Here is a 19,038-nt window from a genome sequence, read left to right as displayed (position 1 = left end):
GCAGAAATTTAATACTGGAAGTGAATTGTAGAATTAAAAAGGTCATGTGAAAATGACTACACTTGAGTTTATAATAAGTTCTACACATAGATGTGGAGGGGGGTGTATGGCATTGAGATAGACATTAGGTTATGAATAGCTTACTCTAGCTTCTATTTTCTAAGCTTCTGTAATATATGGCACATTATACCACATAGGTGGTGAAATACAAAGGGCTGTTTATAAGAAAGTGCTATCAACCACAGAGATTCAGTAAAACAGATGTTATACTTCCCAGTGTTCATGGAGTTTAGAAATTTAGTGCAAATTCAAAATGGCAGGCCAAAACATTTAAAAATTGGACATTGGCCAGTTTAAAAATTAAACCTTTCTGAAACCCTAGATACCATTGAAAAAATATGCAGATTGAATATTGAGGCTATAATCCACAAAACAAATGGAACATTTATGGAACAGCGGTTTCTTACCAAAGCCTGAAATCTGGCCTATTGAAAAAGAACAATATGGATTAAAATATCTATGGACTGGTTAATTAAATTGAAAGTGTTGTACCAGTGAAGACCAGCTTGTCAATTTGAATTTCAACATAGTATAGCCTCCAAACAAACAATTCCTCCCTAACTACTCCCTATTAAAACAAAATCCTAATGGTATGCTGTTCCAATAAAATACAAGCCCCACTTAAATAAGAAAACAATAGAATTTAGTCTTTCAAAATTACAGTTGGGAAAGATCTTCCAGAATGCTTCTCATCTTCTCTGCTGACCCTCCACCTGGAACGCCTTTCTCTGTTGAATTCTGTGTGAAACTCCTATATCGATTGTGTGTCAGAAATATTAAGAGTGCTGTAATACCTTTAAACTCTCTAAGCACCATCTAAAAAGGTATGTGAGAGCCATATATTTACTCTTCACATGGCAGTCTCTCTCACCCTGATTTTCAAAATGTCATCTTTTATACCCTTGTGACCTATTAATTTATTTACAATCGGATTGGTCAAAGCCATCAAGTTTAAATTCAATTGAGCTTTGGCATGTAAGGCCTGGTTTAAATTAATTGGCGAATATTCAAGTTGGTTGCCTTAACATCAAAACAAGCCTAGGTTGCCAATCACACAGCCATGTGTTTCAATTTCAATTGATACATATATATTTCAATTTCAGAAACTTCTGTGCATCTGCAGCTGCTTGCAGACTGTTTAAATCTCCAAGCTTTGAAAAGCACAACACCTCCTAAAGGGACCAACATTTTCTCCCCTATAATTTTTACCAACAGATTCTAACCTCCTGCCTTCTAATTCACAAGTACTCTTCACAATTTTGCAACACAGTAAAACAAATGGATTAAAATCCAATAGTAGAAATTTATTAACTTTGACAGCCCTGAATTTAAACATATCTGACATTATCAATAACTATCGTCCAACAGGTTTATTTGGAAGTACAAACTTTCGGATGCTGCTCCTTTGTCAGGTAGCTAGCCGAGTAGGATCATAGGACACAGACTTTATTCTGTGATTTTTAACTTTGTCCACCCCAGTCCAACATCGGCACTTCCACATCACTGCTATTATTAGTTAAAAGTTGTGGAAATGATTTTAATAATTTAAATTCGCTAGTGCATATCCATATATCTCACACACACACTCTGGCCTATAAGTACGCATAGTCCTAAAATTAGCAGAAAAGTTAAATGCTATAGCCCTTGTAGGAAATTTATATATGCAAGTAACTAAGGTACATGAGAACAATGAAGGTTACGAAGCATTTTATTACTAATTCACTCATGGGATTTGGGTATTGCTGGCTGTCCATCCCTCATTGTCCCAGAGAAGGTGGTTATGAGCTGCCTTCTTGAACTGTTGCATTCCATGTGATATAGGTACACCAACAATACCACTGAAGAAACAGCAATAAACATCCAAATCTGGATGCTGAGCTGTTCAGATGGGTATTTAAAGTTTGTGGGCCTCCACATATCTGCTACTTGTCCTTCAAGATGGAAGCACTTGTGGGTTTGGAAAGTATTGTCTGAGGAGCTTTGGTGAATTTCTACACTATGTCTTGTAGATGACGCACTGGTGGTACTGAATGTCTGTGGTGGAGGGATTGGATGTTGTGCCAAATGGGCTGCGTTGTCCTGGATGGTGTCAAGCTGCATTCATCCAGACATGTGGGGAGTATTCCATTATACTCCTGAATTTTGAAATGAGATGGTAGACAAACTTTGGGAGTCAAAGGGTGAGGTTACTTGCTGCAGATTCTAACCTTCTGTGACAGCTACTGTATTTATATGACTAGTCCAATTCAACTTCTGGTCAATGGTAATCTCTAGGATGTTAATGGTGGGTGATTCAATTATGGCAACATCATTGAATGTCAAGGGACAATGGTTAGATTGTCTCTTTAGATAGTATGACATCGGAGTGGTGTGAATGTTACCTGCCATTTTTCAGTGCAAGCCTGAATATTGTCCAGATCTTGCTTCATTTGGACATTGACTGCTTCAGTGTGTTAAGGAAATTATCATCACGTCCCACACCCTCCCACCAGACTCCACCTAACTGGAAATACTGACTCAAAGTTGATAAAAAGAAGTCTTCTTATATTCCTTTACAATAGAAGGACATTCTGACCCCAGTTTTACCCAACAGCCTCCTGCAATAATACACTCTAAAGAATGTTAAAAGCGATTTAATTACATGTACAACACTGTTACATTGCAAATCTGTTACTGCTGCACATGTTCAGCACTAACTTAACATTTCTGAAACTGCAAAGCACAGCTAAAGTGAACAAAAACAATTTCGGCCTCAAAACATTTCTAAGGACCACAATGACAAAACAATTAGCAAAAACTACCAATGAGGAACAAATAGAATGCCACATAAAATCTTTTAAGTGATTGCTTGCTGACAAGAAAACATTTAAACTTTCTATAAAATACTATTGTTGCACATTTGATATCTTACACAAATTGGTTTGAAGTACTGAATACACCTGTTTACTCCTTGGAGTCAGGTGAGAAAGGTAATGACAAACACACCCAAGATTACCTTTGTGGGAAGTCAATTGTCTGCTGTAAATGAAGGGCCATCTCCCCTGCTGACTTGCAGATTTATTTTTGAGAAATACAGAAGAATGTACGTTTACTTATCCAGAATGGATACTGAAAATGCTATTTATTTTTCAGGAAGCAATCAAACCAATTACTTCATTGTCTGACCATGACTCCCTCAAACCTCTTCCCAAATAATCTGTGGCAACAATCACCCACTTTACATGTCGCTGCATTTATCTGCAGCAACACAACAACATGATTTCTGACTCATCTTCAGCAACCCCTCAGAAGCTTATAGTTTCAACAGTTTATGCCCATTATTTTTATTCCTATGCCATAGTTCTCATAAATATCTGCAGTTTTAGGACACTGCTGCCATGAGAAGAGTGGTTTTCACTTTGTTTTGCATTGACCTTTTACTCTTCTCCTGGATAGATATTTAAAATGGAACTCAAATTGAATTTCCCCACCATGATAGAAATTACCCTTACTGTGGAAAACCATGAATTCAATTCAGGATCTGGCCAAACTTCTAGGAGTTTCCGCATTTTAAAAACACATTAGATCAACAGGGATTGAAACACAATTTTTATTGGAAGGGCCAAAACTCAGTCAAAACAATGGGATATTCAATTATCTTTTTATATTATAGCTGCTGTTGCTGGCAATCCCCAACTTGAGCACTGAAATGGAAATAACTGGAGTACCATTGCTGTAGTAACAATCAAAATCAACCCATGGAACACTTTTCTGCAGCATCTCTGGTGATAGGAAAGCCACTGTTTTGAGTCAGTGATATCAAGGCTTGGATTAAGTTCTCTAGCCAATATCACGTGAGCACAGCTGCTTGTTTAAATGGTCTTCCATCAGAAAGGTCTACAGCCAAAATGCCTAGAAATTCACTTTCAGGCATCAGGAGTTCGCTATGATGCAAGTAGGGAAGATTCCATAGATATTACAAGACCATTTCAGCCAAGAGTTTAACAACATTGAAACATCAATGAGTTAAATCAAGAGAACCAGTTTTACTTCGACATTTTTTTCTCCCATCTGATAAACAATAGAATATACTGCAAAAAAGACTCATTAAATGAGAAAGATTTTCTAGGTATCACAATCTTTTGATTTTTTTGCTAAAATTAAGGTTATGAAAACTCAGCCATTACAATTGCATAGAATCAAAGTTCCAGTTCAAGGATTAAACAGCAGAAAATACACTTTAGATGCATTAAAAAAAAATTACTAGGTGCACTGAAACTTTTAGTTGTCCGTTTCATCTGAAATCAAAAGGTTACAATAATTTTAAAGCATCAACTATCCTATCCTGTGGCTGAAATTAAACGAACCAATATAGCAAGCTCTCACTGGTCAGGCAACAAGTCAAGAAAAGGGGTTTCTCCAGCTCTAAACAGGAAACGCATCCCTGAGTGATCTATTTCTACTCCAGTCACTAGTTGAAGTGCATCAACAATTCAGTAATGGCAACAATTGTAGCTGCTTGAACTTTGCTCTGGTGAACATCAAATGACAGCAGAATATAGGTACTTAACATGGAGTGAGCCTGCAGAGCTTGACCATTCACCTTATCAACCAAGAATTTCCATTATCACAGGGAAAGTGTTACATATGCAGAACTACCAATCTAATTGCATGAAACTGGAAATCACCACCACCTGCTCTGGCCTACATGACACCAGATGCACAGCAATGTGATTCACTCTTAATTTCGCTCTCAAAATGTATTAGCAAGTCACTTGGTTCAAGAGAAATTAGGCAACAATTGCTGGCCTCTGCAGAAGTTATAATCTAGTCTCTTACCGTGGAAATAGCAGCTAAGCATCCAATCCTTACTTAAAATATTAATCAGCTCTCAAGTTCAGAACTTCAATTCCTAGTTTGCTATTAGAAGATAACTATATTAGAAGATAACTATATTATAATGCCCTTTGTAGTTGTCCTCAGTACACTTATTTCCTGTTAAACTATTGCAAGGTATTACTCAATACACAAAAACCAAAAACTTGGCTTCATTCTTGGATGACTGGTCTGTTCTTCTATAGTCTTAATTGTACTGGTACTGACTGGAATGGCAGCCACAGCCTTCGACTCCAGGCATCAATGGGACAAAGGTTTCAACTGTCTCTGCCTCTCATTAACATTATATCTGGCAGTGAAAGTTTTAATTGGAGATCTGGTTACTGAATACACTTGCATTATCGTAAGTCACAATATGCTTGCATGCTAACTGCCATGATCAAAAGTCACGTGAGCCGGTCTGGAAGTAGCAGCACAAGTTTGACCTGAATTTGTTCAGGGAAGATGTGTGTGAATGAGGCTCTGATGCAACGAGCAGCCCTTCCTTCCAGTATAAGTATTAAAACCTTAGTTGGATCAAAGTTACACTGAAAAATATTATTTCCTTGTTTTAACCGACCTCTGCAAGTAGCAGCCATTCGTATTGTAAAATGAGATTGCAATACATTTCAGTATCTAACCTTCACTACATGTAATTTGGCAGACATAACTAACATTCCAATTGTTGGACAGACTCTAGTTAGTTACAGAAATTTTCTAAACAAACTGTTCAGAGACATTATTACACACCTCTGGTGCAGGTGGGACTAAGTTTTCCACTAATTGTCAATCATTTGGATAACGTAAATATGAGGATAGATATGGAACAGAAAATCAACAGCCAAGAGAATATTTGCCGCAGCTCAGAGATTCAAAACTATGTTCCAGGCATCTACAAAGATTATTAATTATAGAAATATCATTCGTTGATCTGATTACTGGAGTATCTAAGCAGGTTATCAAGGACCAACTGAATTAGTTTCCAGGCGTACAGTGCTTAAAATTAATGACAAAAAGGCTTATTCCCTGTCCATAAAAGACAGGAAAGCTAAAAACTGACATTAAACACAAATAACTCACATTCTTTCATGATATGGCAAAGGACTTCGTAGCCACTGAAACACTTCTGAAGTAGTCATTGTAGCAACGTAGAAAAAGTGACAACCAATTTGTACCTAACAGGTACCTAATAGGTTCCTCAAATACCAGTAAATTAATAAACTGATTAACCTGTTTGCATTATTCTGGTTGAGAATAAATATTGATCAGAACAAGATGGAAATGCACCAGCTCTTCTTCAAATAGTGTCAGTGGATCTTTTACATCTATCAGGAAGGGCAAGACTGTCAGTATTAGACTAACATACCAGTCTGGATTTCAGCACGTGCTCAAACCTAGTGAGTTTGAATCCTGAAAAATATAATCTAGATCTGGCACCAATTAGGTGTCATTGCGTCAACTCGTCCATACCAACCAGATATCTTAACCTAACTCAATCCCATTTGCCAGCACTTGGCACATATCCCTCTAAACTCTTCCTATTCCTATACCCATTCAGATGCCTTTTAAATACTGTAATTATACCAGCCTCCTCCACGTCCTGTAGCAGCTCATTCCATACATAAACTACCCTCTGTATGAAAATATTGCCCGAGGTCCCTTGTTAATCTTTCCCTTCTTACTGTAAACCTATGCCCTCTAGTTCTGGACTCCCATACCCCAAGGGAAGAGACCTTATCTATTCACCCTATCCATGCCCCTCAATTTTATAAACCTCTACAATGTCACCCCTCAGCCTCCAACGCTCCAGGAAAAACAGCCCCAGACTATTCAGCTCTCCCTATAGCTCAAATTCTCCAACCTTGGCAACATCCGTGTAAACCTTTACTGAACTCTTTCATGTTTCGCAACATCCTTCTGATAGGAATGGGGCCAGAATTGTACGCAATCTTCCAAAAGCGCTCAAACCAACGTCGTGTACAGCCACAGCATAACCTCCCCAACGTCTATACTCAATGCTCTGACCAATAAAGGAAAGCATACCAACCGCCTTCTTCACTGTCCTATCTACCAGCAATTCTACCTTCAAGGAGCTATGAACTTGCACTCAAGTCTTTGTTCAGCAACACTCCCCAGGATCTTACCGCTAAGTGTATAAGTCCTGCTGGGATTAGCTTTTCCAAAATGCAGCACCTCGTATTTATCAAAACTAAATTCGATCTGCCACACCTCAGCCCACTGGCCCATCTGATCAAGATCCTGTTGTACTGAGGTAACCTTCTTCGCTGTCCACTACACCTCCAATTTTGGTGTCATTGCCAAACTTACTAACTATAACTCCTACATTCACATCCAAATCATTTATATAAATGACAAAAAGCAGTGGCTCCAGCACCGAACCTTGTGGCACACCAGTGGTCACAGGCCTCCAATAAGAAAAGCAATGCTCCACACCACCCTCTGTCTTCGACCTTCGACCCAGTCTGTATCCAAATGGCTAGTTCTCTCTGTATTCCATGAGATTTAACCAGTCTTCCATGAGGAACCGTGTCAAACACCTTACTGAAGTCCATATAGATCACGTCTACTGCTTTGCCCTCATCAATTCTTTGTTATTTCTTCAAAAACCGCAATCAAATTAATGAGACATAATTTCCCATGCACAAAATCCTGCAGATTATCCCTAATCAGTCCTTGCCTTTCCAAATACATGTAAATCCTGTCCCTCAGGATTCAGTCCAACAACTTGCCCACCACCGATGTCAGGCTCACCGATCTATAGTTCCCTGGCTGTTCCTTATCACCTTTCTTAAATAGTGGCACCACATTAGCCAACCTGCAGTCTCACGGGACCTCGCCTGTGACTAATGATACAAACATCACAGCAATCACTTCCCTAGCTTCCCCCAGAGTTCGAGGGTACACCTGATCAGTTCCTGGGGATTTATACAACACCCCCTCCTGTAATATGGACATTTTCAAGATGTCACCATATATTTCCCTACATTCTATATCTTTCATGTCCTTCTCCACAGTAAACACTGGTGCACAATACACGTTTAGTATCTCATCCGTCTCCTGCAGCTCCACACATCGGCCGCCTTGCTAATCTTCAAGGGGCCCTATTCTCTCTCTAGTTACCCTTTGGTCCTTAATGTACTTATAAAACCCCTTTTGATTCTCCGTAACCCTAATTGCCAAAGCTATCTCATGTTTCCTTTTTGCCCTCCTGACTTCCTTCTTAAGTATACTCCTACTGCCTTTATACTGTTCTAAGGGTCCATTTGATCTCTTCTGTCTACACCTGACATATGCTTCTTTTTTTCTTAATCAAAATCTTAATTTTTCTAGTCATCCAGCTTTCCCTACATTTACCAGCATTTCCTTTCACCCGAACAGGAATATCCTGTCTCAGGATTCTTGTTACCTCATTTCTGAAGGCTTCTCATTTTCCAGCCGCCTCTTTACCTGCGAACATCTGCCCCAATCAGCTTTTGAAAGTTCTTGCCTAATACCATCAAAATTAGCCTTTCTCCAATTTAGAACTTCAACTTTTAGATTTAGTCTATCCTTTCCCATCATTATTTTAAACTAATAGAATTACGGTTGCTGGCCACAAAGTGCTCTCCCACTGACACCTCAGTCACCTACCCTTACCTTCTTTCCCAAGAGTAGGTCAAGTCTCTGAATCAGAAAATTTTCTTGTGCTTCCAAAGTAGTACAGTATTTGCAGATACATTCTATTTTGCTCAAAAAGCACACAATTTGCAGGCAGTTAATGCAAGCACTCAATCCATATACCACTTTATAAATTCATACTTTGAAAACAGAACCAGTCTGACTCGAGATCGGGATACAGACAGAATCCAACCTCACACCTTTAATACATTGTCTGAGCTGCGATGTCACTTTTTTTTTAATATAAAGCCTTAAGCTTTCTCGAGAATGAGACTTAAAAGTAGTTCTGGGATTTGCATGTTAATGAAACGAAACCTGCAACCCATTCTAAAAGATGAAACACTTAACAGCAATCTAGTTTTGTTCAATATATCTTTTCAGTTGTATGACACTATAAACTTTTGCTTTAAATTGTGTCTTATGATCCTGCTGCACAGCTACCTGAAGGAGGAGCAGCACTCCAAAAGCTAGTATTTCCAAATAAACCTGTTGGATTATAACCTGGTGTTGCGAGATTTTTAACTTTGTACACTCCAGTCCAACACTAGCACCTCCACATCAAACTAAACAGGCAGAGGTTGGGCTCCAGTGTATAGAAGTAGAAAAAGAGGAATATTCAGGAGTATTGAATAGAATGGTTTCTATCTAATATGCTACTATTTCCTTCACTAGCTTTTGCATGCATAGACAAGATTGATAAGCTACAAACATAAATAATCATGTTGAAATATGGTATAGTGATAATAATAACAGAAAAATGAATTAAAGGTGGGGAAGACTAGGTGCTTAATATTCATTGATACAAAATGCCAGAAAAGACAGGCAAGGAAAAAGCAAATCTGTTTTGTTAGATTTGATACGAACAAGGATACGAACACGCTGGTAAACTTCAGGATATTAAGAAAGTGATGGAGGGAAAAAATCTACAGTGAAATTAAAGATTCGTATGAGGAAAGGCTGTTCTCATTGGAGAAAAGAAGGTTTAGGGGAGATTTGATAGAGGTGTACAAGATGATTAGGGGTTTAGATAGGATTGACAGTGAGAACCTTTTTCCGCGTATGGAGTCAGCTGTTACAAGGGGACACAGCTTTAAATTAAGGGGAGGTTGGTATAGGACAGATGTTAGGGGTAGATTCTTTACTCAGCGGGTTGAGTGTTCATGGAATGCCCTGCCAGTAGCAGTGGTGGACTCTCCCTCTTTATGGTCATTCAAGCGGGCATTGGATAAGCATATGGAGGTTATTGGGCTAGTGTAGGTTAGGTAGGCTTCGGTCGGCGCAACATCGAGGGCCGAAGGGCCTGTACTGCGCTGTATTTTTCTATGTTCTATGTACAAGAGCTGCACAAAGATATTGGGAATTACATTACTCTTGTTGAGTTTGATAATGTTAAGGGTGGAGACAAAGGAATTTCTGGAGTGAGTTCTTAAGCATTGTTTTCTTGGTCCAACTAGGAAGGAGACATTGCAGGATCTGGTGTTGAGGAACAATGAACACTAGGGTAAGAAAGATAATTCTCTCCTAAGGTTTAAATTGGTAACTATGAGGAGATTTTTCTAATCTAAAGTAGAATTTCAGAATTGGATAAGAGTTTTCTTCAAAAAGGGACCCAGCAGGGTAAAATGGAAAAAAAACTGGCAGGATAAACTAATGGAACAGCGGGTGATCTTGAAAGAACAGACTTTTCAAGCAAAGATTAGGTATACTGCAATGATGATGAAAGGTAGGGGAACCAAAGCTAGGATGGCTTGGATGACGAAGGAGATAGAAAATATGGTCAAAACAAAAGATGAATCATGTATTTCAGGTGAATTCTTCAAATCAGGCCAAAAATAATCAACAGTGGGAATGAAAGGGAAACTAGGACAGCAAAGATAAAATGCATCCATAAAATAGCAGTTAAAATAAGATATAAATATTTGTTTTAACTGATTCATAGATAATAATACTAAGATAGGAAGTTGGTCCCGTTAGGGACAAAGAGGCTGAGAAATGCATAGTGGGCAAGGCAATGCTAGAATACTTAGTCAATGCTCTGTGCTTTACAGGAAAAGGATGTTGACAAAATAATCAATAGAATCAGCGATACTGCAATTCTTCAATACAAGGACATCACTGCCTGATGTTTCTCGGGGTACAAGTCCTTGGTAACTGATCTTCCCTCCATCATGAGGTCAGGAATAGAAACATTCACTTATGATTCTGTGATGTTCAGCATAATTCCTGACTCGGGTACCAAAGCAATGCATGTTTCTGCAGGGAGACCTGGCAATAAACAGACTTGGCCTGGTAACTGGCAGGTAATATTCACACTACATGTGCTGATCAATGTTCAAATCCTGCAATGAATAAATCATCTCCTGTCTCCCCCGTGAATATCCAAAATTTACAAGGCTCAAGTCAGGAGTGTGATGGAATGCTACTCACTTGCCTGGATGAGTATAGTTCCAGCAACACTGAAGCAGTTCATCACCATCCAGGAGAAGACCGTCTGCACAATTAGCATCCCACCCGCCAACTTCAACAATCAATGCCTTCACCATCGATGCACAATGGTGCCAGTCTATCAAGGCTCCTTCATAAGGACACTATAAACTACCTAAATCTCCACCACCTAGAAAGACAATGACAGCAGACGCTTGGGAATTCCACCATTTCCAAGTTCTCATGCAAGCCACAGACCATTCGGACTTTGAATTACATTGCCATTCCTGCAGCGATGACTGGTTAATATCCTGGAACTCCCTTTTTAACAGCACTGTGGGTCCACCTACACACCAAGAACTGCAGCAGCTTAAGTTGGCTACTCACCACTGTTTATTCCAGCTCAATTTGGGCAATAAAGATTGGCCCAGTCCACGTTCCATGAACTTTAAAACAAAGGTTACAGGCAGTGTAATAGATGAATGGACAAACTGGCTAGGCTTAGAAGAGTTAAGTCACCCAGTCCAGATGGCATGCATCCCAGATAAGTGAAGGTATCAGAGAATTGGAGATTGGCAATGTCACTCCTTTATTTAAGGGTAAAAGGACATTGTTAGAAACTAAGGCTGGCCAATTTAACATCAATAGTGGACAAGGTTTTAGAAATAATTATCAGGGAAATAAAATCAACAGGATATTGGAGAGCTTTAAGTTAATTAAGGTTAGCCAGCTCAGATTAACCAAACTGAACTTTTTGATGTTGTAATAGCCAAGGTTGATGAAGGAAAAAACAACAGATGCTGTCCAACTGGATTTTAAGAAAGCATCTGAAACTATTGTAGAAAAGGCTAGGTATCAAAACGGAGGCTCATGGAATCTATGGAATTCCATGCTCAGTCAAGTAGTTGAGGCTTCCTCATTGAATGTTTGTAAAGCTTAGATAGATAATTTTTTGAACAATAAAGGATTCAGGGATATGGTGAGAGGGTGGGTAAGTGAAGCTGAGGCCACAATAAGATCAGCTATGATTTTATTGAATGGCAGAGTGGGCTTGAAGGGCCAGATGACCTACTCCTGCTCAGAGTTCTTATATTCTCATTGTACAGGAAGGTCATCACCAGCTTGGATAAAGAAAGTTTGGTTTAAGAACATAAAATAACAAGCTGTGGCGAATGATTATTGAATAAGTCCTAAGTAATTTTTAAGTACAGCAAATAGATAAATTTCAGCTACGCTGTGATGCTTGAGAAGAGATAGCACATGAAGTCTTCCATTTGGTCACTTCCTAACTTTATTCAGAACTGAGCTCTCAAATAAAATCACGCTTTTTCTGGGAAAAAGATCCATTAGTGGATTTGTTATATCTCATAAAAACAGAGTTTTAGACAAGGACTGATATTTTTACATCATCAACCACAGGTGAAGTCCCAGAAGACTGGAGGGTAGCGAATGTTGTGTCCTTATTCAAGAAGGGCTGCAGAGAAAAACCTGGGAACTATAAACCAGTAAGCCTAACATCTGTGATCGTTAAGTCAGTTGAGATGATGATGTTGGAGCACCTAATGAAGAAACAGTGCTTCCCAATAAACATTTGGACTATAACTTGGTGTTGTATGATTTTTAAATTTGAGAAGGTTCTGAGAAATAAGATATTTATGCATTTGGAAAGACAGGGTTTGATTAGGAATAGTCAGCATAGCTTTGTGCATGGAAAATCATGAGTCACAAATTTGTTAAGAGTTCTTTGATGAAGTGATCAGAAATGTTGACTAGGACAGGGCAGTAGACATTGTCTATACAGATTTCAGAAAGGCCTTTGATAAGGGTCCACATGGTAGACTGCTCTGAAAGGTTAGATCACATGGAATCCGGGGGAGCTGGCAAATTGGGTGCACAATTGGCTTGAACGTAGGAAGTAGAGGTTAATAGTGGAAGGATGTTTGTCGGACTGGAAGCCTGTAACTAGTGGAGTGCCTCAGGGGTTGATGTAGCCGGTTTCTGTTTGTTATCTATATCAATGATGTGGATGAAAATGGCATGATTAGTAAATTTGCAGATGGCACTAACACAGGAGGTATCGTGAACAGTGATGAAGGTTATCAGAAATTGCAGCATGGAGTCATAGAGATGTACAGCATGGAAACAGAGCCTTCGGTCCAACCAGTCCATGCCGACCAGATATCCCAACCCAATCTAGTCCCACCTGCCAGCACCCGGCCCATATCCCTCCAAACCCTTCCTGTTCATATACCCATCCAGACACCTTTTAAATGTTGCGATTATCCCAGCATCCACCACTTCCTCTGGCAGCTCATTCCATACACGTACCACCCACTGTGAGAAAAAGTTGCCCCTTAGGTCTCTTTAATATCTTTCCCCCCCCACACCTAAATCTATGCCCTCTAGTTCTGGATCCCCCCAGACCAGGGAAGAGATTTTGTCTATCTATCCTATCCATGCCTCTCTATAAACCTCTATAAAGGTCACCCCTCAGCCTCCAGCACTCCAGGGAAAACAGCCCCAGCCTATTCAACCTCTTCCGATAACTCAAATCCTCCAACCCTGGCAACATCCTTGTAAATCTTTTCTGAACCCTTTCAAGTTTTACAACATCCTTCCAATAGGACGGAGACCGGAATTGCACACAATATTCCAAAAGTGGCCTAACCAATGCCCTGTACAGCCAGACCTTATCAGCTGGGGAAGTGGGCTGAGAAAGGGCAAATGGAGTTTAATGTAGATAAGTGTGAAGTCTTGCATTTTGGAAAGTCAAATCAAGGTAGGAGTTTCATGGTGAATGGTAGGGCCTGAAGGAGTGTAGTGGAACAAAGGGACCTTGGAATTCAGGTGCACGTTTCTCTGAAAGTGGAGTCACAGGTAGACAGGGCAGTGAAGGCGGCTTTTGGCGCACTGGCCTTCTTCAGTCAGAGCATTGAGTATAGACGTTAGGAAGTTATGTTGCAGTTGTGCAGGATATTGTTGAAGCCACACTTGGAGTATTAAGTTTGGTTTTGGTCACCTTGTCATTGGAAAGATGTTATTAAACTGGAAAGAGTGCAGAAGAAAATTACAAGAATGTTTTTTTTAAGATTAGATTAGATTAGATTACTTAGTGAGGAAACAGGCCCTTTGGTCCAAAAAGTCCACACCAACCCGCCAAAGCGCAACCCACCCAGACCCATTCCCTTACATTTACCCCTTCACCTAACACTATGGGCAATTTAGCATGGCCAATTCACCATTTTTTGGATTGTGGGAAGAAACTGGAGCACCCAGAGGAAACCCACGCAGACACTAGGAGAATGTGCAAACTCCACACAGAGGGTCGCCTGAGACGGGAATTGAACTCGGTTCTCTGGCACTGTGAGGCAGCAGTGCTAACCACTGTGCCACCATGTTGCCAGGACTGAAGGGTCAGACTTATGGGGCAAGGTTGGACAAGCTAGGCGTATTTTTCCTTAGCGTGTAGGAGACTAACAGGGAATCTTATCGAACTGTATAAGATCATGAGAGGCATGGATAGGGTGAATACACTCAGTACTTTTCCCAGGGTTCGGGAATCAAGGGCTCGAAGGCATCAGTTTAAGGTTAGAGGGGAAAGAGAAAAGGGAACCTGAGGGGCAACATTTTCTTTTTACACAGAGTGGTACACATATGGAATGAGCTGCCAGTGGAAATGGTTGAGGTGGGTACATTAACAACATTTGGACCAATACAAGGATAGGAAAGGTTTAGAAGGATATGGGTCAAGTGCAAGAAAATGGGGTTAGCGTGGATGGACATTTTGGTCAGCATGGCCCAGTTTGGGCCGAAGGGTCTGTCTCCGTGCTCTCTCTCTCTCTCTCTCTCTCTCTCTCTGTGACTGGCAGCATGGGTTTACGCAATGGAAATTTCTTCCTAAAATGCCATATTCTAGCAGGTGTCTAATTTGCACTTGCAATGCAAACACTGAAATGTGAAGTCAATCAAATCCTATTTTACAGTTCAAGTCCTGGTTTGTCTTAATGAGGCTGGAAGTTTGGAAATGTTTGTTTTCATCACTGTTGCCTCGCAGATGTGACATCAGAGTCAAAGTGCCAAAATCTGGCTGATTTCAGCAACTTGAGAATGCTCATTTGTTGCCCCAGAGCCTACATAGTCCATGAAATCAGGGCTTAGACACACTGTTACCAATAAACAAACAAAACATGAAGTTTTGTTAAATCTATGTCCCACCTTGTCTTTTGGCGCATCATTCCCCTTTTATTAAAAAAGTAGTATCACAGGGAGGTCATTCTGACTCCATTCACCTGTAGCTCTTGATAAGGATTAAGCCAGGTGCAGGAAGAGCAATGATCAGCTGATCCTCTAGCTATATAGAAATCATAAAGTTGAACTGGATGGATTACATGACTTTTTCACAGGCATACTTTTTTTCTGGCTTTGTTCAATTACACTTTCAGATTGTAATTCAGTGGACACTCAAATCTCTGGAACAAAATCAAAATTCTACAATTTGCATATCATCAGATGATGTCCAAAACCTGGACTCTGTTTGTAGTTAATAGCTACTTACCAAAACCTGAATGCCTTCTTTTTCAACAGGAGCCTTGTCATAGGTGGCTTCACAAACTCGAACCAGTGTGGTAACACCAAACTTTTTGAGTTCCTGAGAAGGCACAACAATAGTTTGCATTAAAAAGGTTCTTTCAGAAGATTTTTTTTTCCTGTTTCTGCTTTCCCTGATTGGTTGGTTGGTTGGTTTGAATGGTACTTTTGATTTGTCAAGGAGATGGTCAGCTATGGGTAATGAAATAAAGGCAATGTCACAATGGAGGGTGGTCAGTTTTATTATTGTGGAATGCTTTTTTATGGGCTCCCGTACAACACTGGGGATCCAACAGGCTGGGGTTTGTGGTTTGCAGCTGACAGTCTGAGCAACTGCTGGATATCAGTCCATAGCTGTAACTTTGGCATGGTTTCTGACCCCATGAGCATTCAAATTCTTAACTTCTGCTTTGGAAGCAGGAAATACTACCAGTAACTAAAGATTTGCACATTTTTGGGGTGTTTGCACCTTTGAAAAAAAAAATCACATGGTTTACTTTTAAATCACTTTGCATTTTTTTCTTAAAGCTGTTTTTTGTTGTTTCAATTAGGACGTAAACTAAGGAAAAACCGAAGTAAAAATAAAGTTCCGAGTTTACTGAAGCACAAGAACAGCAACAAACCTGAACTATACCTTGATGCTTTTGCCTTCAATTTGACAGATTTTAATTAACCAACAGTGATTGCAAATTTTACTTCTAGTTGGAACTTTATCAGGACTACTAGAAATAAAAAAGTCCTCAGGGTTGAAGAAAATCATATTGCTGCAATTTGACAAATTTTTCCATGATGGCAACTGGATATTTGTGGTGTGAATTTTGCAGTGGCAATTAGAAGCAGAGACCTGCAAGATTGACTAGAGTTTGGCTGTTTCTGCATCACGTGGGGTTGATTCAAGTTAAGTAATTCAGTAATGCTAAGAATTTAATATGTCTTTGAGAAACGTGTATTTAATATTTAGCTGAAGGAATCTGAAAGGCATCGCTACTGTGCTACAATGGGCTCAACGTAAGGTTTTTCAAAAGCTTAGTACTCTCACTGCTTTCATAGAGTCCTACAGCATGGAGACAGGCCCTTCAGCCCAAACTGGGCCATGCCGATGAAAATGTCCATCCACGCTAACCCCATTTCCCTGCACTTGACCCATATCCTTTAAAACTTTCCTGTGTATTTGTCCAAATGCCTTTTAAACTGTTGTTACTGTACCTGCCTCAACCACTTCCGCTGGCAACTCATTCCATCTACTTACAACCCTATGTGTAAACAAGATTGCCCCTCAGGTTCCCTTTTAGTTTTTCCCCTCTAACCTCCAGTCCTCAATTCCCTAATTCTGGGCAAAGTACTGAGTGCATTTCCTATCCATGCCAAGATAAGATCCTCCCTCAGTTTCCTACACTCTAACAAAAGAACTCCTAGCCTGTCCAACCTATAACTCTGACCCTTCAGTCCTGGCAACATCCTTATAAATTTCTTCTGCATTCTTTCCAGTTTAGTAACACCCTTCTTAGAGCAAGGTGACCAAAACCAAACTCCAAGTGTGGCCTCACCAACATCCTGTAGAACTGCAACATAACTTCCCAGCTTCTATACTCAGTGCCCTGACTGATGAAGGCCAGTGTGCCAAAAGCCTCCTTCACTGCCCTGACTCCACTTTCAGAGAACCATGCCCCTGATCTCCAAGGTCTACACTCCTTAAGGCCCTACCATTCACCATGAAACTCCTACCTTGATTTGACTTTCCAAAATGCAAGACCTCATACTTATCTATATTAAACTCCATTTGCCATTTCTCAGCCCACTCCCCCAATTGATCAAGGTCCTGCTGCAATTTCTGATAATCTTCCTCACTGTCCACAATACTGACTATTTTAGTGTCATCTGCAAATTTACTAATCATGCCTTATCCATTCTCATTCAAATTATTGATATAAATAACAAACAGCAATGGGCCCAGCACCAATCCAGGGCACTCCACTGGTCACAGGCCTCCAGTCTGACAAGCATCTTTCCACTATAACCCCCTATTTCCTACCATCAACCATGTATACAATGTGCCAGCTCCCCCTAGATTCCATACAATCTAACCTTCCTGAGCAGCGTACAATGTGGAACTTTACCAAAGGCCTTATGAAATCCATACAGACTACATTTACTGTCCTTCCCTCATCAACATTCCTGGTCATTTCATTAAAAGAACTCTAACAAATTTGTGAGACATGATCTCCCACACACAAAGCCATGTTGACTACTCCTAATCAAACCCTGTCTTTCCAAATGCATGTATATCTTATCTCTCAATCTTCTCAAGTAACTTAACTATCACAGATGTTAGGTTCGCTGTCTACAGTTTGCAGCAGCAAGACGGTCATTTGAAGATTTAGCAAATTTGTCCGTCAATTCCATCACAAAATCTAAAATTGGTATTCTTAGTGTAGACTAATAATTCATTGTGTCATGTCCTCCCAGCAGGTTTTATCTTCAGATACTCTCCAATGTTTTCCAAGTTGGTGATCCTGGTGTGGAAAACAGATTCTGCGTGTAGAGCTGCTCAGAGACAACTCCAGGTAAGACTATAGTCTTCAAGGACATGCTTTGTGCTTTACTGTTTACTTATGAATATGTGCTAGCTGCGGGTTCAGAGACAGAACATCAAGGTATTCAGCAATACACATGACAACCACAACTTTCGTATCAGCAGAAGGGAAAACAAAGTGATCAGCTTGTTCAGGAAAGCTTTTTGAACCTAAGGTTTCAGTTGATGACTAAAACCTGATGACTAAAACATTCACATAACTTGTCTGCAGAGACAATGAAACATGTGACAAAATTCCTTAAGTGTAGCCTTTGGCAGTTTGCAAACATTCGTGTCAGAATGAAGAGGCATATGTCTGCCTGTCAAACTGAAAGTTTAAAGAGCAAGAGTCCTGTCTTTGCTACTCTGCATATGCAACACATGCACTGTGTACCCAACTACTTGAAGCCAAACAGCCGCATCATATTAAGAGTTATAATTAAGTTTGGCGGGTAATCATAATATCTGACAATTGCTTACCAAAGCAATCTTTGAATCATAGAATCTCTAGTGTGGAAACAGGCCATTTCACCCATCGGGTCCACACCAGCTCTGCAAAGAGCATCCCGTCCAGAGCCCTCCTCCCTGTAAACCTGCATTTCCCGTGGCAATCCACCTAGCCTGCACATTCCTGGTTACAGTGGGCAATTTAGCCTGACTCATCCACCTAACCTGCACATCTTTGGAATGAGAGGGGAAATTGGAGGACCCAGAGGAAACCATGGAGACGCAGGTACATTGCACTGTTTGCACAAACTCCACACAGACAAATCGCCTGAGGATGGAATCAAACTCAGGTCCCTGGCATCGTGGAGCAGCAGTGATAACCACTGTGCCACAGTATCACCCTCAAGAGAGTCAGA

General features: G+C 40.1%; 1 protein-coding gene across 1 annotated transcript in view; it reads right to left on the bottom strand.

Annotated features, from left to right (window-relative positions):
• LOC140453682 (protein tyrosine phosphatase type IVA 2-like) overlaps nt 1-19,038 on the bottom strand; it is a 126,566-nt gene that overhangs the window by 16,022 nt on the left and 91,506 nt on the right. The window contains exon 3 of the mRNA XM_072548606.1: nt 15,572-15,664. Coding sequence (XP_072404707.1) covers nt 15,572-15,664 — 93 coding nt within the window. The remainder of the gene's footprint in view (nt 1-15,571; nt 15,665-19,038) is intronic.

The sequence above is a fragment of the Chiloscyllium punctatum genome, chromosome 27 (assembly GCF_047496795.1).
Source record: "Chiloscyllium punctatum isolate Juve2018m chromosome 27, sChiPun1.3, whole genome shotgun sequence".
Taxonomy (NCBI): Eukaryota; Metazoa; Chordata; class Chondrichthyes; order Orectolobiformes; family Hemiscylliidae; genus Chiloscyllium; species Chiloscyllium punctatum.
Note: the sequence above shows the minus strand (reverse complement) of the source record. Positions and strands in the feature narration are given on the sequence as shown.